The sequence below is a fragment of the Drosophila albomicans genome, chromosome 3, assembly GCF_009650485.2.
Source record: "Drosophila albomicans strain 15112-1751.03 chromosome 3, ASM965048v2, whole genome shotgun sequence".
Lineage (NCBI taxonomy): Eukaryota > Metazoa > Arthropoda > Insecta > Diptera > Drosophilidae > Drosophila > Drosophila albomicans.
The window spans coordinates 27036411-27050114 of NC_047629.2; the positions used below are offsets into that span (position 1 = coordinate 27036411).

General features: G+C 37.1%; 3 protein-coding genes across 3 annotated transcripts; all 3 read left to right on the forward strand.

Annotated features, from left to right (window-relative positions):
- The first annotated feature begins 359 nt into the window (after positions 1-359).
- On the forward strand, positions 360-902 carry LOC117568752 (G8 domain-containing protein DDB_G0286311-like). The gene has a single exon (XM_034249578.2). It carries the CDS (start codon positions 360-362, stop codon positions 900-902), a length of 543 nt encoding a protein of 180 aa, XP_034105469.1.
- Positions 903-5122: 4220 nt separating this feature from the next.
- LOC117566522 (uncharacterized) lies at positions 5123-5590 on the forward strand. Its single transcript, XM_034246062.1, has one exon. It carries the CDS (start codon positions 5123-5125, stop codon positions 5588-5590), a length of 468 nt encoding a protein of 155 aa, XP_034101953.1.
- An 889-nt stretch (positions 5591-6479) lies between these two features.
- On the forward strand, positions 6480-7052 carry LOC117569970 (protein new-glue 1-like). The gene has a single exon (XM_034251347.2). The coding sequence runs from the start codon at positions 6481-6483 to the stop codon at positions 6979-6981; it is 501 nt and encodes a 166-aa protein (XP_034107238.1). The 5' UTR covers position 6480; the 3' UTR covers positions 6982-7052.
- The last annotated feature ends 6652 nt before the right edge of the window (positions 7053-13704 follow it).

Sequence of the window (13704 nt, forward strand, 5' to 3'; positions counted from 1 at the left end):
GTTTAATATAAAGTGTATAGTTAATTAAAACTCAGTAGCTACTTTAAAATGTAGTCTTCTCTTAATTATGGAAAATTCCTAGCATGCGCAATATATGTTTTTAAATAATTGCTTTCAAAACAACTAAAAGCCGCCCAAAACAAATCCATATTTCAACACGGACAAAACATAACATCACACAAAAGATTTCCATTTGCCATTTTAGTTCTTCTCTAAGTAAGCACTAAGTAAACAATTTCATTATATAGAACACAATAGGTTTTATTGTGATTATCGTGACATCTTTCTTTTAAAAATACGCCGAATTTCGCTATATAAGTCTGCCAACTTCTTCAATTCAATTATTAATAAGCTTAACAATGCGCTTTGCCTTCGTTTTAGTTTTTGCTCTCGTCAGCGGCCCGATCGTTGCTAGATGCGCCTCAACGCCTACCGCGTCCACAACAACCCCGGCAGCCAGTGCTTCTACAACTCCAACATCAAGTCCTTCCACCAGTCCAACGACTAGTCCTTCCACTAGTCCTACCACTAGTACTTCTACTAGTCCTTCCACCAGTCCAACTACTAGTCCTTCCACTAGTCCTACCACTAGTACTTCTACTAGTCCTTCCACCAGTACTTCCACCAGTCCATCAACAACTACTTCGACTAGTCCTTCCAGCAGCCCATCATCGACTACTTCCACAACTACTCCTTCCGACAGCAGTTCCAGCACTACTACTGATTCAGAGGAAGCCGAAAGACTTCGCGAAAGAATTAGGCGCTTGAGAGCCGAACGTCGCCGATTGAGAAATGAGCTTCGTAAGTCTAGAGCTCGTGCAGCCGCGATCCGAAGAAGGCGCAACACTGCGGCTAATAGGCGTCAACGCCAACGCGCAAACAGGGCCAATCGCCGTGGTTGAAATATCGAGTGAAACCACTCAACAAACATAATTTAAAATTAATAAAATATAAATAATGCAAGCATAATAATTGTATGTTGTTTATTAAGTGATATAATCATAGACATTATTTAATTACCAGTCTCCTAGTATGTAGGTGTTCATACGGTCATGGCTATATTGTCTCGACTGTTGACTCTGATGTAGAATATATGCATACATTTTTTAGGGACGGAGTTGGCGTCTTATGCCTGATACATACATACATACATACATTTCCTATTCGCACACACTTTTATTCTTTGGTTGGTGAGCACAAAAAGACAAACTTCGATCAACAATTCTATGCATATACATACATATGTAATACGATATTTAATTATTTGAACTAAACTCATCCTGGATGAATTTCTATTTAAGCATGTACACAAATTCGGTATCTATTTTTTTCTGTTGATAGGTTCATAACATAATGAAAACTCCGCATATGAACGGGTGAACAGTTGGCCATGACTTCATTGATGATATCGATTTTGACAATTCTAATAATGTAAAGGGTCTTATTACTACACCTAAATACGGAGATGCTTCAAGTTTCACTTTTAGTGTATAATTAACTCAGCACCTACTTTAAAATTAGTCCTCTTTTAATTGAGGAATATTCGCAACATGCGCAACATATGAATTAAAATACATATTTTCTTTCTAAAAATATTTAAGCTACGCACAAAAAATCCACACTTCAACACAAATACAAAAACACAATAGATTTCCGGCATTTTAGCACTTAAATAGCAAACAAATTATTCTATTTGCCTTGCTACATTAGCAGTCTAATCGTTGTCCACAACGGATCGTACCGCCTCCGAGCACCTCTACATCCAGCTCTTCAAGCACTTCGGCATCAAGTTCATCGAGCACTCTGTCATCTAGCTCAACAAGTACTCTGGTATCCAGTTTTTTAAGCACTCCGTCATCCAGTTCTTCCATTAGTCCTTGCTCCAGCCCATCCACAAGAACTTTTCTTCTAGCAGTACAAGCGGTTAAAAATTTTTGTTGGTTTATGCATTGCTATAGATAATCTTAGATTATATTACAACATTCTAATCTGATGAATGTAGTACCTCTTTACACTCTTAAATTTTTGTAGGAAAGTACCTCGAACAAGCTCTAGAAGTTGAATTGTTAATAAAATTAGAATTATGGGGATAGACACATTATATGTACTTGTGCTTACAATTACGAATGTATTAAGCATCTAGCAAAGAAAACTCGCAAATTCTTTAAATTCAAGAACAATGTTCTCAAAATCAAAGAATATTATTTTAACTCCAGGTAAATAAAATTTGAAAACACACTACTTAATCACGTTATAATCTTTATTATTATTTTTTTTTTTTCTTTGTGTTCGCGTAAAAGTTTTGGCGTAAGGCTAAAACACTTTTTGAAGGTAATCGACATATCGGAAATTATTTTGACTGTTCTCATCAATTAAGTTGTTTGATAATTTGTGGGATGCGTACAGATCTGACTGTTATCAATTATGTTTTAATTTCATGACGCCATGAACCTAAGTATTTTAATCTGAATCAAATTCAATAATTGAGTTGATGCGCTATGGATGAATATATTTAGTCAGTAGTTTTAAAACTCTTTTTTTCTATTTAATTATTATATTCTTCTCCTTGTATACATTAACAACGTAAACTGGACATATTTCCTTTGGAGTCTGCAAACTCTTCCATAAATACAATTAGTATAACACTTTGCTTTATGCTTATTGTTTTCAAAATAAATTCACTTATGCTAACAAGCCGGGCTGTCGCTTAATAATAGAAACTTTCCACTAGCTAATAGCCTCTAACGCAAATATAAATATAAAGATCTGTTTTGTGCTTCTCTCAAATTGGGAGTTGGACGACAGACACAAAGTCGCTATTGAAACAACTGGTTATATTTATGTATAATTGAGACTTTTTTAAGAAAAAGATCAGGTAATTTTTCTATAAATAGCTTAAACCTTTCATAATCTAATCATTTAGAAACTTAACCATGCGTTTTACATTGGCTTTATTCATCGCTCTCGTCAGCTGCCTGGTCGTTGCTAGATGCGCGGACACCACCTCCTCGGATACTTCCTCCGCCTCATCATCGGATCTGTCCAGCAACTCTACTTCTTTGAACTCCACTTCCTCAGAAACCACTGTTTCGGAATCCCCACGTCCTTTACTTAAGGGTCGACTTCACATCGGTGTCATTATTAACAATCGTTTTCACCGCGGTTAGTAGACCTGGAACGAAATTGAATTAAACGATAATATTGCAATACAAGCATAATTAAATAGTTTTACTACAAATTCTTATGGAATCAATAAATCTAGATGATATGTGTGTAAATTGAATTAAATAAATTGAGTAAGTTTTTCGTCTATTTCATGCTATGCTCAGCACGCTTTAGATGATTAACAATATCTGACATCAATGTCGCAAATCTGAAGCAAACCCATATTGAAGCATTTTTTTTATTTAAAAATTCCTGCCATAGACAATTTATAAAACGATATTATAATGATATTTTATATATTTCGATTAGATGGAGTCCTAGACTTTAAAAGCATATTTCTGAATCATAAAGCTACTTCGCTGTTTTCCTTGTGTTCGGTTATTAGCTTTTGGCAGCTTAAATATTCGGATCTCTTTGTTGGATAAATGCCATTCACAATATTCGCCACAAATCCCATAGCTTTTGGTTCTCCCAAAATATGGTCATACTGCTAACCCTTTGAATGGTATCAACTATATCGTCTACCAATCTTTCCATCAGCCCTTTAACGAGAAGTCTCGTTAGCCCTGAAATACTTCAGTTCTAGCACCAGAAACACATTTACAGTGGTGGAAAGACGTCGTCTATTAAACATAATTTCTCGCTGGAAAACTCAGAATCGACGCTAAAGACCCAGATTCGCAACAAATCAACAGCTCTTACAATCCAGCTATGAAAAGCTAGTATGGTATATAGCGAAGTGGCTTTATGATTGAGGAGAATACTCTTAAAGTCAAAGACTCCTTGTAATCAAAAAATTACAAAAATATATAGCGATGTTAAATTTCTGTGTAACGCCTATCAATTATTTTTAATTTATAAAATTTCCTCAAAGCCACAAGCTCAACTCTTTTAATAAATTGACTAAGCCTGACAATAAACGACCATCTCTTAAAATTAATAGTAATTGATAGTTCCATTAAACTGTTGTTTGCTATAATCGCTAAGGATACATAGATCACTACGAAGCAGAAGAGAATTTTTTGTGAGTTCTCGTACTAGATGTTTTGTATGAATGAAAAGGTATTTTCCTTATGTTCGGTTATTAATTCTTTGGCAGCTCGAATATTGAGATCTATCTGTTTGAAGAAATTGCCATTCACAATATTCGCAATCAATCCCAACGCTTTCGGTTCTTATACAATATGGTCACACTATCCCATTGAATTATTTTTGCCAACAAGTTCTAATGTCCACTTCAGACTAGAAATGTTTTTAAATGACAGAACAAAAATTTTAAACAACGGGAAAAAAGTCTAATAATGGAAATATTATTATATTGCTAGAAAATCTTGTGTCGGTCGTGTGATTCCATTATTTGGTATTTTTTAATACTTGTGGAAAATCAAATAATTGTTTTGGGTTTTTTATTCAGGTTTACAATGAACTTCACATCGACGTTCGACACAGAATGTAAAAGAAAATATTTTATTCTGAATTGTTTATTTGATGCGCCTTTAATGAATAAAGTTAGTCAGTAGACCAAGATTTAAAAGTACAATTACTACGTTTTTCCACATGTTTTCATTAACAACACCATCAGCACATTCCATCCATTGAAGTGTGCGAACTTATTTGGCACTTGGCTCATGCCTTTTGTTTTATAAAATAATATCACTAAGGCAAATAAACCAATCTGTAACCAATAGAAACGATTCAAGAACGAAAAGTTCCCAAAATAAATAAACTATAAATATAAATATCTGTTTTGCAATTTGTCCAAATTGGGAGTTGGCCAAAAGATCAACAACGCAACTTAATGACTGAGATATAGCATTACATAAAATCGAACAAAAAGTCGCTATTGAAACAACTGGTTATATTCATAAACAGTTGGGACCGTATTACGTAAAATATCAAGGCATTCTGCTATAAAAGGCTTGTAACTTTCACAATCTAATCATTAAGAAGCTTAACCATGCGTTTTACATTGGCACTAGTGATCGCTTTCGTCGGCTGCCTGGTCGTTGTTCGATGCGCCACCTCGGATCCTACAGGTAGTGCAGATCCGACCTCTTCAGATCCTTCGCCGACCACTTCAGATCCTTCCCCGACCACTTCAACTCCTACTACTTCGACGTCCACTTCAGATCCTAGTACATCGCCGACCACTTCAACTCCTACAACTTCGACGTCCACTACAGATCCTAGTACATCGACATCCACTTCGTCTAACAGCACTACTTCGTCTAACAGCACCTCGACTGCATCAACAGAGGCTGAAAGACTTAAGCTTTTGGAAATTCTTGAACTCGTGAAAGAACGCAAGAAGGAGGCAGCAAATGCAAAACGTCGTGTAGTTGTAGTCAAGGTCGTCGAACCTCGCACCGTTGTGAAGAAGAAGGCTGAAGTAGTGGTCACAAGAAGGATCGTTCGTCGTGGCTGAAGAACCTAGACGGAAGTCTAAGATTTAAAAAAAGCACATTGATTTGAATAAAATGCTAATAGATCAAGCACAATTTAATTGTTTTACTATATACTCATATAGATGAGTCCAAAGGTATCTTTAAAATAGAACAAAAAAACGCTTAAATACGTTTTCAGCAGCAAGACTTCATTGGTCGAGTAGTATATAGTAAAATAAAAGCCATCTAAGTAATACGTATACGTGATAATTCAATTTATTATTATAAATCTCATGACTCAAATGTATGTATATACATACCTTTTTAATAGATATACGTATATGATACATGTACTAAAAACTGTTTATATCATTTCAATTAATTTCCGTAGACATAGTTTCAAAATTAATGTAATCTACGTATACGTAATATGTTAGTGTGGCGGACTTTTTTTCTAGACAAATGTTAGTGTGAAATTTATTACTATTCGAGTTTATACCTGAAATCGGCAATGCTTCTTTTTCCATTGGATGTCAATGATTTAACTATTACCTTAGCATCTGCTTGAACATTTGGTCTTCTTTTAATTGCGGAATATTTAAAATATGCGCAACATATGTTTTCAAATATTTGCTTTGTAAATAAATTAAACCAACGCAATATTAATAACCACACTTCAGCACAAAAATAGAGGGAGTAGAAATCTACCATTCTAGCACTTCTCCACTGAGTAAACAAATTCAATAAATAGCTCTCAAATTATATTATTATCTTTGGGATTTGGTCAATAGATCAACGTAGCAAACTATGGAATCTGGGAAATTCCCTATTGAAACAGCTGGTTATAGCACAATTTTTCATTTCGATGAGTATCGTATTCTGGTATATAAGCCAGCCATCTTTCTCAATCCAATCATTAAGAAACTTAAAAATGCGCTTTGCCTTGGTTTTAGTTTTTGCTCTTGTCAGCGGCCCGATCGTTGCAAGATGCGCCACAGCGCCTGCCGCCTCAACCAGCCCGACATCCAGTTCGTCAACAAGTCCAACAAGTTCTTCTTCTACTCCGGCAGCCAGCTCTTCTACAAGTCCTACCAGCAGTTCGTCTTCAACCAGTCCTACTTCCAGCAGCTCATCAACCGCCACCACGACCACAGCACCAGCTACCACTACTACTACCGCTAGCAGTACCACAAGCTCAAGCTCAAGCTCAAGCACGAGCACAACCACATTTACGGCAGCCGAAAGAAGACGCTTGTTGAGAAGAATTGCTCGCTTGAGAGCTGATCGTCGCCGCTTGAGATTGCGTCTTCGTGAACGATCAAGAGGTTGCAGAACCGTTGTTCGCAGATCTCGCAGCGATAATACAAGTGGTTCAACTGGTACAAGACGTCTAGTACGTCTACGCAGAGGTAGACTCAATCGCCGCGGTTGAACAAGTTACGAACATTGTCATTTTTAATGGAATAAAATATAAATAATGCAAGCATAATAATCATGATTTATTTATCGATTTTTGCTATGGATGTTCATAAAAAAAAGCTATTATCATCTCGAACTGCTTATTGTTCTTCATTACACTCTTAATCGTAGAAATGTATATGCTCAAGTGTGCTCTTAAAGTTGAATTGACAACAATCACAATTGTTGAACGGAAACAAAAGAGTCGTGCATACAATTACGTATGCTTATTGTGGCACATCCGGCAGAGAAAACAGCATGTACCAAAATCCGTATGAGGCTCATTAGAAAAGTTTTTTGGTCATGGAGGCAGAGCAACCAGAATTGACCATAAAATAAATTGAAGTCGGCAACAAAAAGCAAACAAATGAATTCGAGTGAAACAGGTGGAACAAAAAGCATAACAACTGCAGCGTGACAAACAATGGGACAGTTTGAAATGGGTTCAGGGATGGCATGTAATGCTCCTGTTCTCCTGGTCATGTGTCAATGTAGCGGACGACAACGACAACGACGAGGAAACCGTCGTGTAGAGGTCGAGTTCTATTGCGACAGCGACGGCGGCTCCCCTGGGTGGCAGAGAGGCGATAAGAACAACGAACTGCGATAGTGTCACAAAACAAATAAGTTGCCTAAAAACCGCAAAACCAACAGCAACAAACTGGACACGACACGACACGGCAACAACAACAACAACAACAGCTATGACCACTAATGTTCAACCGCACACAAATAAAGAGATAGAGAGCAAACATATAGGGACATACATACATATACACCTAGAGAGAAAGAAGAGGGATTGGAAAGGGTTATCAGGGGATGTCACGCGGTTGCAATTGCATTGTCAAAGTTTTATAGGCTCATGGAAAATGCTGAGCTTTTTCTTTAAAGTTGAAACAATTAAGTTGAAAGTAGCGAGTAGAATTAGTAGAAAATTAGTTGCTATTAGCAAGTTGGATTAGAAACATTTTTAAAAAGGATCTAAAACCCATAAAAAAAATATTCAAATTATATGTCGATTACAATTACTCAAATGACTGCAGCGAGTTGATGTCATCTATAGTAACGAGTGACTGTTAAAAAATAGCAACATCTCCATACAACAAACTGTGAATTAGAAGACTTATATTCTATTTATATATTTAAAGCGCCGGCAGAAGATGAAAGTAAAATAAGAACTCAATCTGAGGAGTAGTTATTAGCGAGTTGGTTTAGTGAAAAGTAATAAATAATTAAATTAAATATCTATGACAACTGCGTATAGGCTATATATTTCAAGATTTCCTTTCAATAAATAGACAATAAATAAATTTGCGATGTATACTGTAAATTTAAAACAAAAAGTAAAGAGGCAATACTTTAAATTTCACTACCTAAACACACAAAAGAAAAGGGAAAACCAGTGTGTCACTCCATTGAAGTCGCACTGTCAACGATTTATTAGCACTTTCTTTAAGACTTAAAACGGTGTACTCTTAACCGGCGAGTAGTGCGTGAAACGGCGAGTGAGAGTGACGAGTGGCGAGTGCTGCACTTTAATGGCATTGCCTACTTTGAGGCGCACACAATTTTTGAAGTGCTCTGTAAATATTTTCTAATAAATTTTGCACTCCCATTAGGAGGCGACCCTAGCAAACGACAGCCTAAGATTTCATTACGTTGCACTCAAGTGTTTCCTGCCAGTCTGCCCTGGTCTGGCCTGGCCTGGCCTTTCTGTTGACTGGCTCCGCCCACGTAATGAAAATTCTTCCTACGTAATTAGCAATGCTGCTGTGCAGTAAGAGGAGAAGAGAACAGAGTGGAGAGCGGAGAGCGGAGCTTGGATGGCGGCATTGCCGGGGTTTCAAGTATTTGAGAGTGTTTTTAATACGCATCAACAAAAGTGGGCAATGCCAGCAGCGAGGCGTGGAACGTTGGCAGAGGTGTCGTTGCCGTTGTCGTTGTTGAGCTGCTCCATTCACACTTGACATATGCAAATGTGCACTTTAAATGGATTTATATTGTACGTGGCCTGCCATTAGCCTCAATGTGCTTTCTTTTTTGTGGGTCGGCGTGGTCGTCAATTTCTAGTCTAGTAATTAAAGCCAAGAGACGAGCAATTTAAACAGCGGACATTGTGATTGAAATACTCACACATCTAATGGGTCACAATGCAGTCACAATCAACAACAGCAGCAGCAGCGGCAGCTCATTGTCTGCATTCAAATTATTTACACATTATCTGCAGCAGGCAGCCAAAAGGCAACACTAAGATCTCTCCAGGGCATGTCATCCAGACAGTCAGAGAAACAGAGAATGGGCGACTGAGCATTGTTATTTTAATAGTTTAAGTAACCATAATATGTTGAGTACTTTTTAATAAACTTGAAACATGAGCAAATGTTTTGTTTGTGCGCGTGCGGCACAAGGACACCAGGGACCTGGGACCAGGAACAAGCAACCAGGAACCAGGCAACCTCTACTACAAGTGTCTACAGCACAGGCCAAGATTTATGCAAACCAAAATGTTGCCAAAAATTACAATTTAATGGAGTAGACACTGTGTTTTCCTTGTTGTTGTTCTGTGCGTGTGAGAGTGTGCGGCACATAATGAGCAGCGAACTGCGAGCAACTTGCAACAGAAACTTGCACAAAGACACAACCTGAAAGTGCTTGTGGGGTCTTTTTTTGGGGAGGGGCCCAACAAAGCGTCGAGTGGCCAACTGGCAATGTTAGCAAAAGTAACTTCTCTAATTTTGTAGGAAATATGAAGCCATTAAAGCTGCAACAGACATGGAAAATGGCAACATCTTGACTGCGCCAAAGTCTCTAGTCAGCGTGCAACATGCCCCAGGCCAGGCCGGGCCATGTGGCGCCTGGCGCCCTGTGAAAGTTGTCCTCGAGAGTGTGAAAATAAATTCTGTAAGAGGTGGAGAGGTGGGCAACTCGTTTGCATGTTCTCTTCACTTCCAACTTCACTAAAAACATCTGTTGCATTTTTTTTCTATTGCAACAATTTATATGCACAAAGTGAATACTACAAAAATAAAAATTAAAAAAAAAATGAGGACAAACAACAACAACTAGTGTACACTTATACATATATTTAATTGCCAACTTTCAAGTGACAGGCAGCGAGAAAAATGACCAGTGCCGAGGTCGAAAGGACATATCCAGCAGAAGTCCTTTTGCCATTCGGACTATTCACATTCTGGCCAAGGCTTGCACTTAATCACTGCTGCGACCAGCTGTGCCAGCTCCGCCCTGTGGTTGTTAAGTCTCGACATTGCATCCAACTCTCTGACTCTCTGATTGTGAGTCTAACTCTGTGTGTTCTTTTTTATTATAACACAATTCTATGATAATTTATCGGCTTGAAATTGAGACACCTGCGTGGGTCAAGTGAATTACGTTGGCTCTTTCAGATGTACCATTTTTAAACGGGGTTTCCGACCTTTAACAGCAAGCTTACATTCAAAAAAGGGGAAGTCTAAGAGAAGACTGTTCTCGACTTATAATTTAATTAAATACTAGTTGTCGATATATTCCATTTATTGTATTCTTCTTATTTAATTCTTACTGTTAACTTAATTTATTTCATTACAACAGTAGATGTGGATTTTACCTGGAGTCAACTAATTAATAGAATTAACATGTAAGAAAGCTACAGTTGTTATTCAATTTTTATCGAATTGCGGAAGCGGAAGTGGGCGTGGCAAAATTACAACATTTGAAATGAGAAGTAAGAAAATTCAAACCCATTTAAAATACTAGGATAACAAAAATGACTAGTGAAAAAATAATATAATTATGTTTTATTAAAAATATCTGTTATCTTTTTATTTGTACTCGAACTAATAATAGCTTTACTTTGCTTTATGTGTAAAAGTCTTAATAAATTGTTTCTCTTATAATAAAGTTTAAATTAACACAAATCTTAAATTGAAAATGTAATTTAGTTTAATTTTCAATGTTTTATTGTGTAACTATTTAAGCAAAATTTCCTTGAGAACTCATATAACGAAATTATTTACGAGTAATGCAAGCATTAAGAGAGATGACATTAAGTCAAATAATTTCCTTGATAATTGCAAGCTGCAATTGAGCTGAGAATTTCACGTGCGAAAATGAGAAGGAAATTAACAAAATGGAAATGATGTAAGAAAACGGTTGTTAAAATACATTCACCGCAATGACGGCTGCATGAAATTAACTTAATTTTAATTTCCGTTGATTAATTGCATTGTCAGGCGAATGCGAGATGAAATGTCCAGAGCGTGTCCCGAACACATCAGGGAGAACTCAGAACCGAGAACGTTTTTGTAGCCCCCGATGGATGAAAACCGCATGCCAAGTGTTAAATGTCAGCCACGCTTTTTAATGCAATTGAGCGACGCGTTGGTGCAGCACATGTGAGTGCCATTTAATTATAAATTAAAATAATATCAAATATATTTACATACTCGTTCACGTACTTGGATTGGACTGAACCAAATGTCATTTTAATTGCGACTGCAATACAGTTGAGGTTGAAAACTACTCGTACTATTCGGCGGGTGCTCGAATTTTCGAGGCATCTGAACTGAACTCTGTGCTCTGAATATCGCCAGAGCCACTGCCAACGATTGTTCTCAAATTGCTTTTTAAGCACCGCGCGAATTTCATTGAAATTCCGTTTGCGCCTCGCCAATAATGTTGTACATTAAGTTGACTCTTTGTGTTTTTTGTTGTATAATATATATTTGGTAGGTGTTTTTATTTTTTTTTTTGTTTTTTTTTTTTGTGGTTGTGGGTTGTCCCGCAAAACAAAAAACATGTTGTTCTATTTGGAATTATTTTTGGTTTGGGCATGGCTATCTAGTGCAATGGATATTTATTTTTATGGTCTTGGGTGTTCCGAATTCGGGAATTAAATGAAACGTAAAAAGCTAACTGCTTCAAAAAGTTGCCTGCCATTTGCATAAATGTCCAATGCCCAATGCCCGTTGTCCGATAAACAGGTGTTCAACAGGATATTAAATGTTTTTTTCCTTTGTTTTTTCTCCCCATTTTTTTTTTGAAGCAAACTATTGCGTAGAACGGTCTTAAGTGTGCACATTATCATGCCAAGCACACGCGCTTGTTGCTTCTTTTTTTGTTTTGTTTAGCCATTTGCATAAAAGGCGTGATAATTAGAGGCATGTGTTTTGGATAAATCATAAAGTGGTTCAGTTAAATGGAATTGCGCAGAGATAATGACTGTTGCTGGGTGGTCTGCCAAGGAACGAATGTTCGAGGAGCAAAGATAGTCTCTTATAACTTTTGATTGACTCTTCAACTCTATCAGTAGATGAGGAAGTTCGATGAAACATAGAACTATTTTATTTATTAAGTATTCATCGCGTTGTCGCTTTCTAATTTCGAATTATGTACGTAGCTACCTGCTCAGAATAGATGGACAAATAGATAATATTCAGTAAACGCATTTTGATTTATGAATAATTACAGAAAGCACCGAAATTCATTACACGCATTCGAAATTAATGGCGTAAGCTTCTGATTTTCCCCACTTTTAAATGACATCATTATCTGATCTCATAATCAAATCAGCAATTAAAACATTGATCTACTTCTAAAGCGAACATTGGGACTCAACAAAATAAATACAAATACTTTGAAATATAGTAAAATTGTAGAATTCCAGTGACTAATCAAAAATGCATTTCTTAGAGCAAAAAAGAAAAAGAATGATTGCAACTGTGTTTTAAGAAGCCGCCGCACCACGTTGCGTATGATTAATGCATTTGTCGAGAGCAAAAAAAAACGACTGAAAGGAAGCTTCAGCAGGCGACAGCAGCTCAGACTGAGACAGAGCTCAATTAATGATGAAATGCACGTCGTGAAATTGAAGTTTGGGGGACAAGGAAAACTGGCAATAATTGACTTTTAAAAGGAAACAGGTGGCGCCCAACTCAAAAGACGTCAGCGAAAAAAAACAGAGAACTGCTGACGTCAGTTGAAGGAATGACTCAGGTGTCTCCTATAACTGAAATTACAGTAGTACAACGTATGCAAGAGTATCTATTTTAGGCATCAGGATGAATCACAGACAGACATCGTAGGCTTCCTCTTCCGATATGATCCTCTGTTGTCCGTTGAGGCAAGCAACAACTCCCAAAGCAAGTCGCAATGTCCATCTTATTTATGCGCTGCATGTCTTTGAGCATTATTTTTATTGTAATTCTCTAGGCGGCGGACTTTTATCAACGGCGATAAGCCGCACACGCACCCATAAACCTCGTTTCGTTTCGAACCTGCCGTGTCCACGGGTGTACAACAAAATGACCTTAAAATTAAATGAGCAATTTTATTGTTATGGTCAACATGCGTGCATTATTTACGAGTAATTTTACCAACTCAACTAAACGCAAAATAAATAAATAAACAAAATAGAAAATAGAATAATAAATTTGCAAAAATAATTAGGCAAGTGCGGGTAATTCTTTCCTGACACTTTCAATTGAACATATTAGGGTGATCGCATTAACCATAAACAGATCCATAAACTGACAGCTTCTCTCGCCTTGTCTTGTCTTCTTGTCTTCCGTCGCACAGTTCGCCATTCGATAATGCAAATTTTAAAGCCGCTGATATCCAACTCATCGCAACTGGTAACAGCCAACTGTCGACGACTGGCAACAGGCGGTTCGCACGTTCGGAGTCAAGACTCGAGACTCGA

Excerpts from the sequence above, each read along its gene's own strand:
- LOC117568752 (XM_034249578.2), top strand. The coding sequence starts at position 360 with ATGCGCTTTGCCTTCGTTTTAGTTTTTGCTCTCGTCAGCGGCCCGATC.
- LOC117566522 (XM_034246062.1), top strand. The coding sequence starts at position 5,123 with ATGCGTTTTACATTGGCACTAGTGATCGCTTTCGTCGGCTGCCTGGTC.
- LOC117569970 (XM_034251347.2), top strand. The coding sequence starts at position 6,481 with ATGCGCTTTGCCTTGGTTTTAGTTTTTGCTCTTGTCAGCGGCCCGATC.